We start from the raw sequence: 18,937 nt of genomic DNA on the forward strand, positions 1-18,937 counted from the left end.
GGTATAACCTTCCAAGACTGAATCAGGAAGAAACAGAAAATATGAACAGACCAATCACAAGTAATGAAATTGAAACTGTGATTAAAAATCTTCCAACAAACAAAAGTCCAGGACCAGATGGCTTCACAGGTGAATTCTATCAAACATTTAGAGAAGAGCTAACACCCATCCTTCTCAAACTCTTCCAAAAAATTGCAGAGGAAGGAACACTCCCAAACTCATTCTATGAGGCCACCATCACCCTGATACCAAAACCAGACAAAGACACTACAAAAAAAGAAAATTACAGACCAATATCACTGATGAATATAGATGCAAAAATCCTCAACAAAATACTAGCAAACAGAATCCAACAACACATTAAAAGGATCATACACCACGATCAAGTGGGATTTATCCCAGGGATGCAAGGATTCTTCAATATACGCAAATCAATCAATGTGATACACCATATTAACAAACTGAAGAATAAAAACCATATGATCATCTCAATAGATGCAGAAAAAGCTTTTGACAAAATTCAACACCCATTTCTGATAAAAACTCTCCAGAAAGTGGGCATAGAGGGAACCTACCTCAACATAATAAAGGCCATATATGACAAACCCACAGCAAACATCATTCTCAATGGTGAAAAACTGAAAGCATTTCCTCTAAGATCAGGAACGAGACAAGGATGTCCACTCTCACCACTATTATTCAACATAGTTCTGGAAGTCCTAGCCACGGCAATCAGAGAAGAAAAAGAAATAAAAGGAATACAATTTGGAAAAGAAGAAGTAAAACTGTCACTGTTTGCGGACGACATGATACTATACATAGAGAATCCTAAAACTGCCACAAGAAAACTGCTAGAGCTAATTAATGAATATGGTAAAGTTGAAGGATACAAAATTAATGCACAGAAATCTCTTGCATTCCTATACACTAATGATGAAAAATCTGAAAGAGAAATTATGGAAACACTCCCATTTACCACTGCAACAAAAAGAATAAAATACCTAGGAATAAACCTACCTAGGGAGACAAAAGACCTGTATGGAGAAAACTATAAGACACTGATGAAAGAAATTAAAGATGATACCAACAGATGGAGAGATATACCATGTTCTTGGACTGGAAGAATCAACATTGTGAAAATGACTATACTACCCAAAGCAATCTACAGATTCAATGCAATCCCTATCAAATTACCAATGGCATTTTTTACGGAGCTAGAACAAATCATCTTAAAATTTGTATGGAGACACAAAAGACCCCGAATAGCCAAAGCAGTCTTGAGGCAAAAAAATGGAGCTGGAGGAATCAGACTCCCTGACTTCAGACTATACTACAAAGCTACAGTAATCAAGACAATATGGTACTGGCACAAAAACAGAAACATAGATCAATGGAACAAGATAGAAAGCCCAGAGATTAACCCACGCACCTATGGTCAACTAATCTATGACAAAGGAGGCAAAGATATACAATGGAGAAAAGACAGTCTCTTCAATAAGTGGTGCTGGGAAAACTGGACAGCTACATGTAAAAGAATGAAATTAGAATACTCCCTAACACCGTACACAAAAATAAACTCAAAATGGATTAGAGACCTAAATATAAGACTGGACACTGTAAAACTCTTAGAGGAAAACATAGGAAGAACACTCTTTGACATAAATCACAGCAAGATCTTTTTTGATCCACCTCCTAGAGTAATGGAAATAAAAACAAAAATAAACACATGGGACCTAATGAAACTTCAAAGCTTTTGCACAGCAAAGGAAACCATAAACAAGACGAAAAGACAACCCTCAGAATGGGAGAAAATATTTGCAAATGAATCAACGGACAAAGGATTAATCTCCAAAATATATAAACAGCTCATTCAGCTCAATATCAAAGAAACAAACACCCCAATCCAAAAATGGGCAGAAGACCTAAATAGACATTTCTCCAAAGAAGACATACAGACGGCCACGAAGCACATGAAAAGATGCTCAACATCACTAATTATTAGAGAAATGCAAATCAAAACTACAATGAGGTATCACCTCACTCCTGTTAGAATGGGCATCATCAGAAAATCTACAAACAACAAATGCTGGAGAGGGTGTGGAGAAAAGGGAACCCTCTTGCACTGTTGGTGGGAATGTAAATTGATACAGCCACTATGGAGAACAATATGGAGATTCCTTAAAAAACTAAAAATAGAATTACCATATGACCCAGCAATCCCACTACTGGGCATATACCCAGAGAAAACCGTAATTCAAAAAGACACATGCACCCGAATGTTCATTGCAGCACTATTTACAATAGCCAGGTCATGGAAGCAACCTAAATGCCCATCAACAGACGAATGGATAAAGAAGTTGTGGTACATATATACAATGGAATATTACTCAGCCATAAAAAGGAATGAAATTGAGTCATGTGTTGAGACATGGATGGATCTAGAGACTGTCATACAGAGTGAAGTAAGTCAGAAAGAGAGAAACAAATATCGTATATTAATGCATGTATGTGGAACCTAGAAAAATGGTACAGATGAGCCAGTTTGCAGGGCAGAAGTTGAGACACAGATGTAGAGAATGGACATATGGACACCAAGGGGGGAAAACTGCGGTGAGGTGGGGATGAGGTGGTGTGCTGAATTGGGCGATTGGGATTGACATGTATACACTGATGTGTATAAAACTGATGCCTAATAAGAACCTGCAGTATAAAAAAACAAACAAAACAACTAATACTAAACTTTCATTGGGTTATTTGTATGGAAATATGTTAATATAAATGTTTCAGACATTAAAAAAAAAAAAAAAAAAAGAATGCATCTACCTAGCTAGCTATTTCTGGTTGTCATGATGCGGTGCAAGCCTGATCAGAAGTGATTTCTCCCTTGATTTTAATAACTTTCCTGTTTAAAAATATTTTTTTAAAAGCATATATAACATCATATTATAGAAAAACAAGGAAATAGAGGTAGGTAAAAAGAAAAAAACTAAAATCATCCATTATCACACCAACTAAGATATACCTGTCCATATTCTCTCCCTCTTCACCCCACAACCAAGGATTTTTAAATTGCTTTCAGAAGGTGCCTCCTGTAATTATTTTCATTTGGAAGTCACAAAAACATGAGCAGAATCCGTCACCTAATGCCATGTTGCAACTTCCAGCTCTTTTTTAATGCATACACATTCTATACATATAGTTTTAAAAAATGGGATCATTCCCTATTTAGTATTTTGTAACCTACTTTCTTCACTTAACACTTCAGAACTATCTCTTTTTGACAACAGGATTTTTGAGGGCTGCTAAGTAGTCTGTTATATTGATACAATATGTTTAAGTGATTCTAAAATTGTTAACATTTGTTTACCAGATGACAGTGTAAATGTATTAGTGTTGTATCAATAGCTAAATGTTTTTTGGCTAAATGTTTTCGGACAACTTTTAATTCTTCAAAACAAATCCTTAGAGGTGGAACCAGTGAGTCAAAAGGCCTGAGAGTATACTGACAATCCTTATGCTGATTTCAGCCTGTGTCTCCTGAATCAAATTCTCCCCAAAACTTCTTATCCTGAAAAGTTTTAAGTCCACAAATGTAACATTTAAGTCATTTCTCACATTTGCTTTATTGTCTTCCCATCTCCTCCTCTTCCTTTCCCTCTACTCTCTATATACTCCCTCCTCTACCATTTGAAGGTAAGTTATACATATGTCCTGGATCATTTTCTACTTTGGCCTACCCAAAACATATCACCTTGGAGACACTGACGCAGCTCAACATGGCTTCTTAGATTAAGCTGGAACCAAAATGTTTGATTCTGGAAACAACGCCATTTCCCTAAGTATATGTAAAGGGAATTTAAGGGACTCTCAGCTACTATGACCCTTCTCCCAATTCCTTCTCCCGTTGCAGAGGTTTCTGTTCAGTGTCTGGCTTCTGCCCATACTTCTCAGCGCTATACCCAGTGCACTGGACAATCCACTGGCTCGAGAGTCAGAGGATCTGAGTTCCAGGCCCAGCTCTGCCACTAACAGAAACTTTGGACTTCAGATACTTTTTTTTTTTTTTTTTTTTTTTTTAATCTTGGCTGCGTTGGGTCTTCGTTGCTGCACGCGGGTTTTCTCTAGTTGCGGTGAGTGGGGGCTACTCTTCGTTGTGGTGTGCGGGCTTCTCAGTGAGGTGGCTTCTCTTGTTGCGGAGCATGGGCTCTAGGCGTGTGGGCTTCAGTAGTTGTGGCGCAAGGGTTCAGTAGTTGTGGCTCGTGGGCTCTAGAGTGCAGGCTCAGTAGTTGTGGCACACGGGCTTAGTTGCTCCGCGGCATGTGGGATCTTCCTGGGCCAGGGCTCGAACCCGTGTTCCCTGCATTGGCAGGCAGATTCTTAACCACTGCGCCACCAGGGAAGTCCCTGGACTTCAGATTCTTCATCTTAAAAACGTAGACAACACTTATCTCTCTGTACCATTGCAAAGATGATATGTGGTAGTGAACAAGCTAATCTCCTTTTAGATATTATGATGAAGATTAGAATAGCCTTTACTTCTCCTGGAAGAACACTGGATGTACCTGAAGTCTTTGTTGGTGACAGGAAATATGTCGATGGCAAAGGGTTTTACCGTCACCTCCCGGACAGGTCCTTCACCATCTCTGCCATCTGGTGAATTTGTTCCCATCTGGAATCTCCCACCTGGTAGTTGGACCATGTTGGTCGTCTGCCCATTCCCTGCAGAGAAAAGAAGAGTCGAATATATATAAAAGAAGTGGCAATATTTGGATCATATGTAAAACTCATAATGCTATAATGAAAAAAACAATGGAGGCTTAAAAAATTTGGCTTTAGGACTTCCCTGGTGGCGAAGTGGTTAAGAATCCGCCTGCCATTGCAGGGGACACGGGTTCGAGCCCTGGTCTGGGAAGATCCCACATGCCGCGGAGCAACTAAGCCCGTGTGCCACAACTACTGGGCCCGCAAGCCACAACTACTGAACCCTTGCGCCACAACTACTGAAGCCCGCACGCCTAGAGCCCGTGTTCCACAACAAGAGAAGCCATCTCAATGAGAAGCCCGCACACCACAACGAAGAGTAGCCCCCGCTCGCCACAACTAGAGAACGCCTGCGTGCAGCAACAAAGACCCAACGCAGCCAAAATAAAATAAATAAATAAATGTATTTAAAAAAAAAATTTGGCTTTAAATTCTTGTTCTGTCACTTAATTCGCTGGGTGACTTTGGGCAAATTACTTAGTCTGGATTTCAATTTCTTCATCTGTAAAATGGGGATAATATCTAACTCAAATGCATGGCTGTATTAAAATAATGTGTGAAATGTTTAGCGCATGGTAGGTTTTCTTTCTTTTTTTTAAAATTAATTTTATTTGGTTGCGCCGGGTTTTAGTTGCGGCATGCAAACTCTTAGTTGCGGCATACATGTGGGATCTAGTTCCCTGACCAAGGATCGAACCCAACCCAGGCCCCCTGCATTGGGAGCACAGAGTCTTTTTTTTTTTTTTTTTTTTTTATTATTTTTGGCTGGGTTGGGTCTTCGTTGCTGTGTGCGGACTTTCTCTAGTTGCGGTCAGCGGGGGCTACTCTTTGTTGTGGTGCGCAGGCTTCTGACTGCGGTGACTTCTCTCGTTGCGGAGCACGGGCTCTAAGTGCACAGGCTTCAGTAGCTGCAGTACACAGGCTCAGTAGTTGTGGCTCACAGGCTCCAGAGCGCAGGCTCAGTAGTTTTGGCACACGGGCTTAGTTGCTCCGCGGCATGTGGGATCTTCCCAGACCAGGGCTCGAACCTGTGTGCCCTGCATTGGCAGGCGGATTCTTAACCACTGGACCACCAGGGAAGTCCTGGTAGGTTTTCAACAAATGTTTATTTCCTTTCCTTACCTCTCTATTCTTCTGCACGACAAGCTTTTGTCCCAGCGAGATAAATCTAAACACTATACTCTGAAATACATCTATCAACTTTCTACCCATACTACTGCTCATGTTGTTTCTCTGACTCCTCCTTTTCACTTGTTTGAACTCTTATCAATTCGTAATGATTTTCACCATTATATCATATGCTCCAGAAAGAAAAGAACTACATCTGTTTTGCCAGTGTATCTCTGGCACCTAGCACAAGTGCACAATAATTATCATCAAATGACTGAATGAACTGCCTTACACTTGCTGTTTGGATACCTCCAAAAATCATAGAATTAAAAGGATCTTTATTCCAACCCCCTCATATGACAGGAGAAAACCAAAACCCAAAGGGAAATGACTTAAACAGCTAGTTAACAGGAGAAACCCAGGTCTCCTTACTTCCAGGTCAGTGCTATTTCCAAAAGGTCACACTTCTCTGGCTTGACGTACTATTTCGTTGTTTCTACCTAACGGTGTCTAAGTATTATAATTTCCCTTAAGGCAGAGTCCACATCTTTTCATGTTCCCCAGTATCCCATCTTCGGCCCTTTTCTCATTCTCATTCTGACACGCTCACACATGATTTCGTCCATTTTAAGGGGGGTGAGGGTTGGAACAGAGAAAGCAGGAAATTCTCAGATTAAAAGGGAATTAAGAAACAACACATAGGGCCTTCCCTCGTGGCGCAGTGGTTAAGAATCTGCCTGCCAATGCAGTGGGGACAGGTTCGATGCCTGGTATAGCAAGATCTCACATGCCGCGTAGCAACTAAGCCCGTGCGCCACAATTACTGAACCTGTGCTCTACAGCCCTTGAGCCACAGCTACTGAGCCTGCGTGCCACAACTACTGACGGCCACAAGCCTAGAGCCCATGCTCCGCAACAAGAGAAGCCACCGCAATGAAAAGCCGGCGCACCACAACGAAGAGAGTAGCCCCCGGCTCGCGGCAACTAAAGCCCACACGCAGCAATGAAGACCCAACACAGCCAAAACAAAACAAAACACACACACACAATAGCAATATATGAATTTTATTTTGACACTAATTCAACAAATAAACTATAATTTTAAAACATTTACAGTAGGTGAACTTGAACACTAACTGGATGTTTAATGGTGTTAAGGAATACGGTTAATTTTTTAGGTGGGAAAGTGATACTTTTTTTTTCGTGACTTCTTGTTTTTTTGGCTATTCAAGTTAAATATTGAGAAATAAAATTGTATCGTGCCTCGATTCACTCCAAAATGAATTTCCCAGGGGAAGGAGAAAGTGGGAAGAGTCCCAAAGAAGCAAGATTAAAGCCATAAATTGGCAACCGTTTAAACTAGGCAATGGGTACGTGGTGGACGGGAGAGGATCGTTTTATTCTTTTTTTATGCTCAAAAGATTCCAGAATAATAAGTTAAAAGTAAAAAAGAAGTGAGATACACCTCGCCAAGTTGGCCGCCTCTGGGAGGCACCTCCGGCCGCTGCAAGATCGCGCAGGAGGCGGGCAGACCGGCCATCGACTCTTTCCCCGCCGGGGCCGAGCGCCCCACCCCTTTTCTCATGCCTCCAGGGGCAGTCGGGCAGGCCAGCACACTGACCTAGTTCGAGCCACGGGCCGGAGAGGAGCGACAGCAGAGTCAGCAGCGGCGACAGCGAGGCGGCCATGCCGGGAACACGACCCCGGAAGCCCTACGAGACGCGCCACCGTGCGGGTCTGCTGCGCACGCGCCCCGCGCGCATCACGTCGGCGGCCGTGCCCTGCGCACGCGTGCGCACTGCTCCTCTACGCGGCCCCATCTAGAAATTAGTACCGGGGCCGAAGCTCCAGTGTTGCCGGGCCAAGTAATTAAGGCAATTTTCTCAGCGTTGGGGTCGAGAGACCCTGCCATTCCAGAAGCCCCTTCTTTAGCTTGTGAACATTTGGACGGACTGATTTCCTTCCCTTTTGTGCCCTGGAGTACCATCGCAAGATCACAGAAAAGGTTTCAACTTCCAATTTATTGTACGCTCACTGTAGGCAACTGCGAAGTCCTCAAAACGCAAAGCTTAGCAACACACAACTTCCCTTTCAAGGTCTTCAAATATATTGCCACAATATATGTATTTTGTGGCAACATGTAGAAAAGAACAGTAATTTGGGTGAGAAAAATAGGACACTAGAGGGTTTGGGAGGGATAGCAGCCTAAGCAAGGTTCCGAGGTGCAAAAACACCTAGCCTGAAAATCTCTTACCTCACCTGGGCCTAGTCACCACGCCTTCAGCCATGTATTTAACCTCTGCCTTTCCTATTTTGCCACTTTAGACTTGCAGCTCTAGTTCCATCTTTCTACTCACTACAACGTAACATTTCTGGGAAGCAGTTTAGCAAAGCTACTTAAAAAGCATGAAAAGTCCAATTTATCCAATAGTTTTTTTTACTCAAAAGCAGCCGTCCCCAACCTTTTTGGCACCAGGACCGGTTTCGTGGAAGAGTTTTTCGAGGGGGGCGGGGGATGGTTCAGGCAGTCATGCAAGCAATGGGGAGCAGCAAATGAAGCTTTGCTTGCTTGCTCCCTGCTCACCTGCTGTGCGGCCTGGTTCCTAACAGGCCGCTGAACAGTACTGGTCCTCCGCCCAGGGGTTGTGGGGGACCTCTGCTCAAAAGGATTTATACTAAGGAAGCAGGAACGCTTTCAAAACCTTAAGTTACTTACGTCTTATTTATAACTAGCATAAAGATTGAAAACTTAAATGCTTAATGACAGGGAACTATTGGAGATAAATTAAAATACATTCATTAGAAGAATTATTAAACCATTAAAATGTTTTTCAAGGAATATTTAATACAGTAGATAATATATGCTTATCTAACATGTATTTTTATATCACTGAAACTAAAGAAAAACATCCTGTTTATTGGTAAGTATGGCCTGTATGTGTACACTACAGTGCAATTTAAAAAATACTGTAATTATAATTTCAGAACTTCAGAATCTGAACAGATGCCAGTGTTCTCTCCTTTTTTTATATGGGAAAAGAAAATCCTTTGAAAATCATCTGAAGCTTGGACAAAAATTCCATAGCTATATTCTTAGGATCACTCTGTAGAATCTTCATGATTCAGATGATACAAGGGAAGCTTCAATTCAACCTTTTAGAGAAGACATTCCAGCTCTCATGATCTCATCAACCAGGAGAATGTTGGTGGCAATCACAGTGCTGAAAAGGGGGGAAAAAATCAGACTACTCAGGTTTGAGGTATGAACTCTAATTCAACTCAATCTCCAACTAAATTGCACAAATTATATCCAGTCAAGTTTCCCCTTTCCTTTCCATACATAGAAGGCTCACTTAGTTGCTACTTTTGACTGATTACCTTTTCTTACGGAAAGAAAATTAAACAAAACACACCAATTTTAAAGAGTATGAATATTCCCCAAATGTTATAATTTTGGCTTTCCCAAACTTACCAGGAATGAAGAAGCTGTTTCTTTACACAGTAGTTATCCCATACGCCTACTTCTGCTGCTACCATTGGCTCACCTGAAAAGTAACCCAGTATTCTTAAAATCATATAGAGCAGGTCATAAGATCAGAATACTGTCTGAAAGAACTAAAAAGGGTATTTTGTGCTGCTTTACTCATCAGTGGTCACTCATTTCCTCCAGTATTATCTATGAGAACCCGAAGTTCCTCAATTAGCCCAATGTTGTACTCCAGACCATGACTCCTGTGCACAGCAGCTTTGATGAGCGGCTGACCTCTACTTAGAATGCTTCCAGTGATAGGAATGCTCTATTTGGTTATCAAATATTTGAACATCTCTGTATTTCTGGAGACGTTCCTATTTATCCATATTAAAGTATAGCACCTGAACTATAATCTGGCAAAACAGGCTTATCATTACCCTCATTCCAGAAACCTTTTAAATTAACTTAATTGGGAGACTGGGATTGACATATACACACTACTATATATATATAAAATAGATAATAACCTACTGTATAGCACAGGGAACTCTACTCAATACTCTGTAATGACCTATATGGGAATAGAATCTAAGAGTGGATATATGTATATGTATAACTGATTCACTTTGCCGTACAGCAGAAACTAACACAACATTGTAAATCAACTATACTACAGTAAAAGTTAATTTAAAGAAAAGAAACCTTTTATATTAACTTGAATGTAAATGATGCTGTTCACAATAGGTCTTACACATACTGCACAGATGTATCTCAGTTATCTCTCTCCCACTTTGTACTTGTATAATTTGGATTACACTGGCCTAAGATCAGGGCTTTACTCATTTTATTAGATTTGCTTCCCTCTTCCAGCATGTTTTGCTATCCTCAGCCTTTTTTCACCCATGAGTATGATCATGAAATGTATCATTTTAATCAAAGTCCCTGATAAAAGACAGTAAAGTAAGCTCAACATGAAACCCTTCAACATGAACCCAAACCACCTACCACAACTCAGCAATATCAACAAATCCGTACTCTTCTAAATTATTCAAATGTCTCCTCGATTCCCTTTATTTCTGTATCTAGTCATTACATTTTTGTATCATACTTTAGAACCCAGAGATCCCGGATAGCACTGGTGTCAAAGAGCAGAAGCAACTCCAAGATTCTTCTCTCTCCCATTTTTTTTATCCTTCCTGGTCTTACCTCACCTATAGTATCTAGTTCACCCCCTACAAATAGTCACATCCTCCTTACCTGTGTTCAAGTCTACACCCACAAGTTGACCTGATTCTGAATGTTCTGCTTTAACTTTAACTAGTGTTTCCTGAAGGTCAAAACCAGAGTTCTGAGCAAGAACCTAAAGGAAACAAATTTATTTAAAAGACAGGACCTAATAAAAGATAGTCAAGTCTGTAATAAATGAACAGTATTTCCAATTAATAGTTAAAAAAAAACAAAACAAAAAAACAAACCTTTAATAAGTGAAAACAGACCAGTATTTATGTTCACTTCAGAGAATGACTAGATATACATTACCAACAAACTCACTAATCCACCCCAAGCCCGGCAATACACTGGTCATAAACCGTACCCTAAATAAGCATACAATAGAAAAATCACAGTATTAACCTTAGTTTAAAACAAAAATAAAAAGCAAGCTTGTACCCCTACACTGCAAACCCCCTTAAAACAGCTATCTCTTGCCATCTGAAACATCAGATATTCAAGCCTCCCCTCCAGAGGAACCAATACATCTAGATAATGAGAAATACCTGTTCTAGTGTTTGGGTGAAAACTGATGAACCCTATTTATTCAAAATCCACATTATGAAAAAACCCACATTAGCAAAAAGTTTTCATCAGATGAATCATTTTGGTGTAGTTTAGAAAACAGTTAAAGCATTCACACCTTGGGAATAATGAGCAATGCATCAGCAAATGCTTGAACTCCAAGTTGGGCCCTGCCCTTTACACTGGGCTTGTATTTAATCAGGGCTTCTGCCATTGCCACTTCCACTGCACCAGCACCTGGAACTACACAGCCTGTTGGGTGGGAGGAAGAGAGAAATGCTAAGCTACAAAGAAAATAAAACTGCAGAGGCAATTTTAAGAAAATATATAAATTAAAACACACACAGGAAATCCACTAATTTGAGAATTCAGTATAACCACAGCAATTTTAATATTACATTTGAAAGCAATACAGGCAACATATCAAACAGCAAAATGATTTAACTAGCACATGGAAAATCCTGAAAGCTTAGTATTAGCTCATTTATTTGTATCCCCTTTTAACAATAGCATGCCATGAAAAAACTTAGCATACCATCATAGCCATTTTAAAGGTAAAACTTTACTTTTGCATGGTGTCTGGCTGTGTAAACTACTGATAAAAAGAACACAGTATTCAGCCATGCCTTTTAGACTAGCAAAAGAATACAATTTAAATACAGTGACCATCTTACCATCATCAATAGCATTTTTAACAGCCCTCAAGCCATCTCTTATTGCATCTTTGATCTGAGTAAGTGTGTGCTTATTTGGTCCTCTGATCAATAATGTGACCGAGCGAGGATTGTTACAGTTCTCAATGAAGGTGAACTTCTCTTCTCCCTGTGTGAAGAGACAGTATTTTCAAAAACCAGGATACGGTTATGCAAAGAATGACGAGAGGGCCTTATGAAGGAATAAGTAGCATATTAATAGGGCACAGCACTGATCACATTAAAGCAAATAATTTCTTTTAAAAAGTCACATAAAAGAAATGTGATTTTCCCATCAATGGCTTATCATTACTACATATAAATCATCAAAATGTATATTAACAAAGCAAAAATATCATCCGAAGTTTGAATGAATTTTTAACTACTGAAGAATTCATGAGCCAAAAAATAGTATTATTTTGGAAAGAAAATACACTTACCAATGTATATTCATAGACAAGTCCTGCATGTCCCAAACAATCAGGATTTAGGTCATCAAGAGAATTCAGGGCTACCCCACCACAAGCAAGAGTCAGCCTGAAATATTCAAGTGTTTTAAGGGAGATGCAGAAGGGATTTTATTAGTTATGTTTAGAAATTAATATTTTTAGAAAGCAATCTTTTTCAGAATTACACGCGAAAATCATATTCTAAAATATATTTTAGCTTAAGCCTTTCCATTCACCACCAACTAGCTGAAAACTGGTCTTTTCTCCTAACTCTCTATTTAAACCACTCCTAAGTCAGCAAATACTCCTCTGATATGAAATCTAAAGGTGCACAGAGCTCTTTATCATGGTGAGCTCTTTGGAAGAAAGTATTCCTCTGAAACCCTTGATGCTGTCTCTTGACATGGAAAAATACGTACCGTATAGGTCATCGTTTAAAAATGAAACAAGTATATCAACAATCATAGCAGCACTATTCACAACAGCCAAGGTAGAAACCCAAATAAACGTCCACTGACAGATAAATGAATAAACGAAACTAAATGTGGTATACCCATACAATTGAATATTATCCTTAAAAAGAAATGTGATCCTGGAAAACACAGGTAAAATGATAAATTTTATATTATGTATATTTTATCACAATAAAAAATAAGAAAATCACAAAAATAAGAGGGAAAAAAGGAATAATCTAAGTTAACTTGCAAAATAAGTGAAATTCATGTCACACAGATAATCTGCTATCCGTACCTTTCCATATTTCTCCTTTTAGCTCTGCGCAGAGCTACTATGCCTTCTTTTGCAAGAGCATCTAAGGAAAAGGGGTCAATTCCCTGTAACAACAACAAAAAATAAGTTTCAATATTTTACCTTTAAAATAAAAATAGATACACACTAGTTTATAAAACAAAATTTCTCACCTTTTGATTAATAACAACAAATCCTTTATCTGAATCACCACAGACTTTCTTTTTCAGGTCTATTATTTTTTTAACTCTGTCTTCAATGAATTTTCTTTCAGCTTTCACTAGTTTCTCTCTCTCCTCTGCACTCTTGTAAAAAAAGCCAGAATTCACTTCTCTAAAAAAAGGAAGTTACAGAAAGGGGAGGAAATATTTAGCAAATAGTCACCGAGCTCCAATTCCACCCCTGGTACGTTTTCAGAGGCTATTTCCTGTAATTTTCTGAAACCCCATTGAGGCAACTGTCCGTACAGCGGGGAAACTGAGTCTCACAAAAAAGTGACTTGCCCCAAATATCAAGCTCTTCCACCTCTCTTCCATTTTTAAGGAGCTATATATAAACTCACGTTTTTTCATATTCTAATGACACGTTGCATGTGAGGATGTATGCATCTTCTACTCTCTTTTTCATATCAGGATGCCGTGCCCCATGGTCCAAAACAAGACCTCTGATCAAGCTGTTACAACACATAAAAATTATATTCTTATTGATTTCCAGATGGGGTGTAACATATGCTAACAAAACTAAAACACTGAATTGAGACTGTATTGTTAATTTTCACACAATCAGCTTTATTTCTTGAGCTATTTGAATAGGACTTTTGGGTAATACCAAGGAAGGTTCAATTGTGAAAAAGCAGAATTCCAGAACATGACAAAAACAAGCCATTCAAATGAAAGTAACAACCCTGTCTTGTGCAGAAGATTCCGCAGAGAAATAGTCACAAGTTTGGTAGGCTATTAAACTGTGATCACCTCCTTTAAAAAATGCTTTCAAACTAGGTCTTTGAAATAATTTTCTTTAAAATTCCCTGAAGTCTCCCACATGCTCGGTTCAATAAATGCCAAATGACTGATGTAGTTGACTTTCCAGAATCATTCTATGTAAAAATACATTATACCATTAACTTCATTTCAAGAGGAAATACTGATACTACTGAGTAAATGAAATACTCATCTAGGCAATATATGTTAATTCAAAGACAAAAAAAAAAAAACAACAGGCAAAATATATGTATTGTATAAACTCCTTCAAGTTTGTAAACACTTTTTATTTCATAGCATTCTACCACCTACCTTGTATCGGTTTCAGATTTATGTTTCATCTCCATGATCTCAACCATGAAGAGGTCAATAGGTTCATCTTGTTTTTTAATGGCTAAAATGGAGTCCACTACAGCCTGCAACAGAGTATAACCATTCAATGAATTTGACTAGCAGAAGTTGAGACACTTATGTTGTTTATTCTTCAGAAAAGTTTAAAGTAGACAGTTTCTCATCTTTAAAAATCTCTGAAGTGATCTAAGTCTTTTTTTACACGCTAATAGAATGCATTATTTGTGAAGGGCTGAAGTCATCTACATTTCTGACATCTCAATTTGTAATTACCTACAGAATCACTGACATCTCTACTATTAGTAGCTTTTTAATAAGGAAATCTCCATTTTAGAAACTCCATTTACTGAAAGCTCTGATTATACCTTTATAACCTGGCCAGGTATGCTATTACGATTTTCTCACTTTACTTATTTTTTCTATTTTTAGGGCCACAGATCAGGTTATCACTGCCACAAAAATGAACCTACTTACTCCACACAGGATGGTACTGTGAAGACTTCAGATGGCATTCTATAACTGGAATTAGTAAGAATACTGATGTTTCCAGTTGCCAGGGGTTTTCAGTATAGGTGTAATGTACCAGACACATACAAAATTTAACACATACCTCTGTTAAGACATCAGCAAGTTCAGCATGAACTTTAGTACGTAGAGATGTTCTGGCCACATCTATAAGTGTTTCCCTGTCCATCTCTTTGCTTACTTTGACTTGTTCCAAAAACTGAAGTGCCTTTTCCTTTGCAGCTTCAAATCCTTCTGTAATTATTCTGGGATGAAGACCCTGTAATAAACACACAATTACAAAACCGCCACTAACAACAGAGACCTTCAGTTAGATGCAACTATAGTTCACGATAAAGCAAATTTATGAAGGGATATTCTGGATCATTCATACCCTTAAACACAATTAATATAATGTGCTGACTTTCTGAATACATTTAAAAGGATAAATAGTCCTTTCAATGCAGAGGAAAAGAACAGACATTGCTCTAGCACAGAGTCAAAGCCAAGGGAACTATAAAGCACACTTGGGTGTTCACTGTGCAAACCACAAGGGATAACGCCCAAAACTCAAAACTGTGTCATAACAATTGGCAGTCAATAGGACCATTATATCTTTCCTATAGGTGATATGAAATTAATTCACACCATTTACTAATAAAATAAACAGGGAGACTAAGAGTCTGCTTTCTCTCTCTTCCCAGGAAATTCTTCCTAACATCAGATTAGTACTCACTGAGGTTTGCTTTAACCTTGGAACTACTGAGGGCTAAAAAAGTTGTAGTATTCTTATTTAAATTCAAGGTTTTTGTTAGCTTTTTCCTTAAAAACATGCCTAATCCTGAATATTCCATTTCTAGATCACAATTATTAATCTGTTATAGGCATATAAAAACTGTATATGCAATGCAACTTGATAAAAAACACCTTTCAGGCCAAGGAAGATTCTTCAACTCATCCAGGATCACAGTAAATTTGTGTCAGAGTAGGATACAGACCCTTGTTCCCATATTTAACCCCATGCTCTTTACATTCTATTATATGACCTCAGTTACTACTAGCACATCAGTTTTTATAAGTAAAACTAAGATTATTTCCTATACACAATAAAATATCACAGAAACACGAGAATCATGTATACTTCAGAAATGTAGAGATCCGCCTGCTTCAGGAGCTCTCCAATAATTAGGACATTGGAAGTGGTACCATCACCAGTTATGTCATCCTGGGCTGTTGCTACTTTGGCTATTAAGGAGGCTGTTGGGTGTTGAATTTGCTGCAGGTAGAGAAAAAAAAATGAAAACAGTCCAAATATACCTTAAAATGTGTGAAAGGCTAATCTATCTGCACAAAATGCCCAAGTGTACAGCTACATATTACTCTAATTAAAAACTCACCATTAGCTATCAGTTTATGATGACAGAAACACCTTCATATATAAATTTGTTTCCTTCTCAGATTACCTCCACTTTACTGATAAGGAAATGTGAGACCCAGTTAAGGTTAACTCAAGGTGATAGAACTAACAAGTAAGAGCAATAATTTCAAATCCATGTTCCATGCATGCCTCTTTATGACAAATTTAAGATTCTTGTGAGAATAAACCAAGTGCCTTTTAAATGAAAGCCTGGCTGCCCAGTTTACTTGGCACTGAACAAATAATTAAAATGAAAAAAAAAAAAAAAAGAAAAGAAAAACTTAGCCTCTTTAGCAAAGATCATCAGTGGATGCTAAGTCACTCTGGAAAGGTTTTGGAGAAACAGAATATTCATTATGTTTGTCACCCACAGATTCTTAATTACAAAGGCTCCAACATGGCTCCTGCACTGCTTTTGTCTTCTTATACTCCTTTAATCCTGTACAGTTGTCCAGTCTTTTATGTATTTGGGGACACTCACAGTTTTAAGAATCTAAGCAGACTATCTCATTCAATTAGGGAAAATTTTAAAGTCATGTAGAGACGGCTTTTCTGACATCAAGTTTAAACTAACTATGACTCTATTGTTCTCTGCTAGCACAGGCCACCACTTAAGCCACCAAACAAAAACTACACCTTCTAGGTTAGCTATTCCTTACTGAAGATATTTACAAACACCTGGAACGTTGAAGGCATGATACACTATTATCAAAACCCTAAATTTCACTCTAAACTCAAAACATAGGCAAGTCATTTCCTTTTCTAGGATTTGAACTGTTAGGTTTTGGAAACCTAGAGATGAGTAAAATGACTGCTCCTCTCAGTAACCTCAGATTCTTAGTCACTGGGACTTTAAAAATGGTAGTTTTATTTCTCCTCCAATTGGTGGTGAAGTGTGATACAACAGAAGTGCTGTTTGAAAAAGTATAACCATCCTGTTGCATTTTGCCTCCCTGATTATGTCAACTGCTCTCAGTTTTTATTAGAATTTTAGTAATTAAAACCCTTTAACGAAGGCCTTAAATGGCAAGGGTAGGGGATTCAAAAGGAAGTTCATTAGACTCCAAGGCTCCTCACTGTACTGGACTATCAACAACAGTACTGATTACATTTTTTCTACTTCTTCCGTTATCTGGAAAACTACCTGTTGAGAAGAATGAAAATTATTTTCTCCTACTTTGTAAACGAATAATAAAAGTCTTCCTACAAATCAAATGTACTATGGAAAACCAAGACATTTTGGACCTAGTCTAGCAGCCTCTCACCATTTCATGAAGCAGCACATTTCCGTCTTTAGTGAGCTTGATGTCTCCAGCACCAGAAACAAGCCTGTTCAATGGGCAGAAATGAATCACAGTGTGACTTTTTCAATGGAGACCAAATTAAGAGGCCCATAAAAATTGGGCTTTACCCAGATCCTCAAGAGCTGGGGCCAAGGGTTGGTTCTCTGCTTCCGGTAACAGGAATGGTGCAATGCCCACCCCCTCCCGTCTGGGGAACAGTCCTCAGGGTCTCTTAGGTCCCAAGCGCGCCGTGGGGGGGTGGGGGGAGGCCGCGCCGCGCACGCGAGCAGCTTTGTTCTCGGCGGAGACGGAATCGACCACCAAGGAAACAGCCAGGGCAAGAAATAGGACCGACCCGGGACAATGCTGGGAAGAAAGGCCACCGCGGCGAGCGCAGAGGCCCGAAGGCGGCGGGCTCCAGGCCTCGGTTCCCGGCGCAGGCCCGCGACAGCGCGAGGTGCGCGGTGCCCGCCCAGCCCTCCCCGCCAGCCGCGCCTTACATCTTCATGGTGCCCTTAGGCCCCAAGTTGGTCCTCAGCACGTCCTGCAGCCCCCGGGCCGCGCTGATGTTGACCGCCAACGCCGCCTGGGCTCGGGCCACCTCAGCCTTGGGATTCAGGGTCTTCACGGCCGCCATAGCTGACCCAGCAGAAGAAAATGGGAGAACCCGGCGTCCGGAAGGCCCAGAGCCGGTTCAGCGTGGCCGGGAGGCGCTATCCGGGTCTTCTGGAAAAGTCGGGTGCGCCGGGCCCGCCTCCAGCGTGCCCGCGCGCCGCCGCCATTGGGCCTCGGGTCGGCCGGTGCCGCTCATTGGGTCGCGGCCGCACGTAGCCCCGCCCCTCGCTTTGGCCGCGGCGCCATTGCGCTCGGGAGGAGCGTGTTCCCCCGGCAACCAGGGCTCGCGGGGCCCCCGTGAACTGCCCAGCGCTCGGTCTTGCTGACCCCGGACCTGAGAGCGTAGGCGGAGCGGGCTTGTTGGCCGCGTGCGTCAGGGCGTGAGGGCAGAGGCGGCTGCTCTTCCCGGAGGTCTCCGGCCGCAGGGTGTAGGGTGGGCCTCCTCCCTCCCCCACTCGAGCCGTTTTCCCTTTTTCTCGCCGTGCTGCTTTCATCCCGGTCACTAGTTTTCTTAACTGTGTACTGTGTGCTGGACGGTGTTCTAGGTGCTGTGGGGGTTACAAAGTGGATCTGATAAGGACCCTCGCCCAGTATCCTAGGTGTTTTAGGCGTAAGGAAGACGAAGAGATATAATGCGAGGTGGAAAGTGCTAGAAGCCTTTAGAAAGCTATCTGATTGGTGCGATGGCAATTGAGGAAAAGCAAGAGTCAGTCCACACTTCGGGCACACGACACAGTGCTGAGGCTTCAGACCCTCAAGGCA

General features: G+C 40.4%; 2 protein-coding genes and 2 non-coding genes across 7 annotated transcripts in view; all 4 read right to left on the reverse strand.

Annotated features, from left to right (window-relative positions):
- The window catches only part of SUMF2 (sulfatase modifying factor 2), a 19,857-nt gene extending 11,307 nt beyond the window's left edge, over nt 1-8,550 (reverse strand). For all 4 annotated transcript variants that reach the window (XM_007186492.2, XM_057528425.1, XM_007186489.2 and 1 more), the window contains exons 1-2: nt 7,493-8,550; nt 4,563-4,719 (exon numbers count right to left, since the gene is read on the reverse strand). In XM_007186492.2, the coding sequence (XP_007186554.1) occupies nt 4,563-4,719; nt 7,493-7,559 (224 nt within the window). In that variant the 5' untranslated portion in view covers nt 7,560-8,550. The remainder of the gene's footprint in view (nt 1-4,562; nt 4,720-7,492) is intronic.
- Nucleotides 8,551-8,696: 146 nt separating this feature from the next.
- Nucleotides 8,697-18,298, reverse strand: CCT6A (chaperonin containing TCP1 subunit 6A). The gene is made up of 14 exons (XM_007186487.2): nt 18,061-18,298; nt 17,543-17,606; nt 16,002-16,136; nt 14,967-15,140; nt 14,318-14,421; nt 13,588-13,698; nt 13,199-13,358; nt 13,029-13,111; nt 12,270-12,366; nt 11,812-11,959; nt 11,256-11,389; nt 10,601-10,703; nt 9,344-9,416; nt 8,697-9,092 (listed from the first exon to the last, which is right to left on the reverse strand). The coding sequence occupies exons 1-14, from the start codon at nt 18,195-18,197 to the stop codon at nt 9,020-9,022; spliced, it is 1,596 nt and encodes a 531-aa protein (XP_007186549.2). The 5' UTR covers nt 18,198-18,298; the 3' UTR covers nt 8,697-9,019.
- On the reverse strand, nt 11,624-11,763 carry LOC114238487 (small nucleolar RNA SNORA15). The gene has a single exon (XR_003623834.1). It is a non-coding gene; the product is annotated as a small nucleolar RNA SNORA15 (small nucleolar RNA).
- Nucleotides 15,273-15,406, reverse strand: LOC114238490 (small nucleolar RNA SNORA22). The gene has a single exon (XR_003623837.2). It is a non-coding gene; the product is annotated as a small nucleolar RNA SNORA22 (small nucleolar RNA).
- Nucleotides 18,299-18,937: the final 639 nt, after the last annotated feature.

This window comes from Balaenoptera acutorostrata, chromosome 15 (genome assembly GCF_949987535.1).
Source record: "Balaenoptera acutorostrata chromosome 15, mBalAcu1.1, whole genome shotgun sequence".
In the NCBI taxonomy this organism is placed as follows: domain Eukaryota; kingdom Metazoa; phylum Chordata; class Mammalia; order Artiodactyla; family Balaenopteridae; genus Balaenoptera; species Balaenoptera acutorostrata.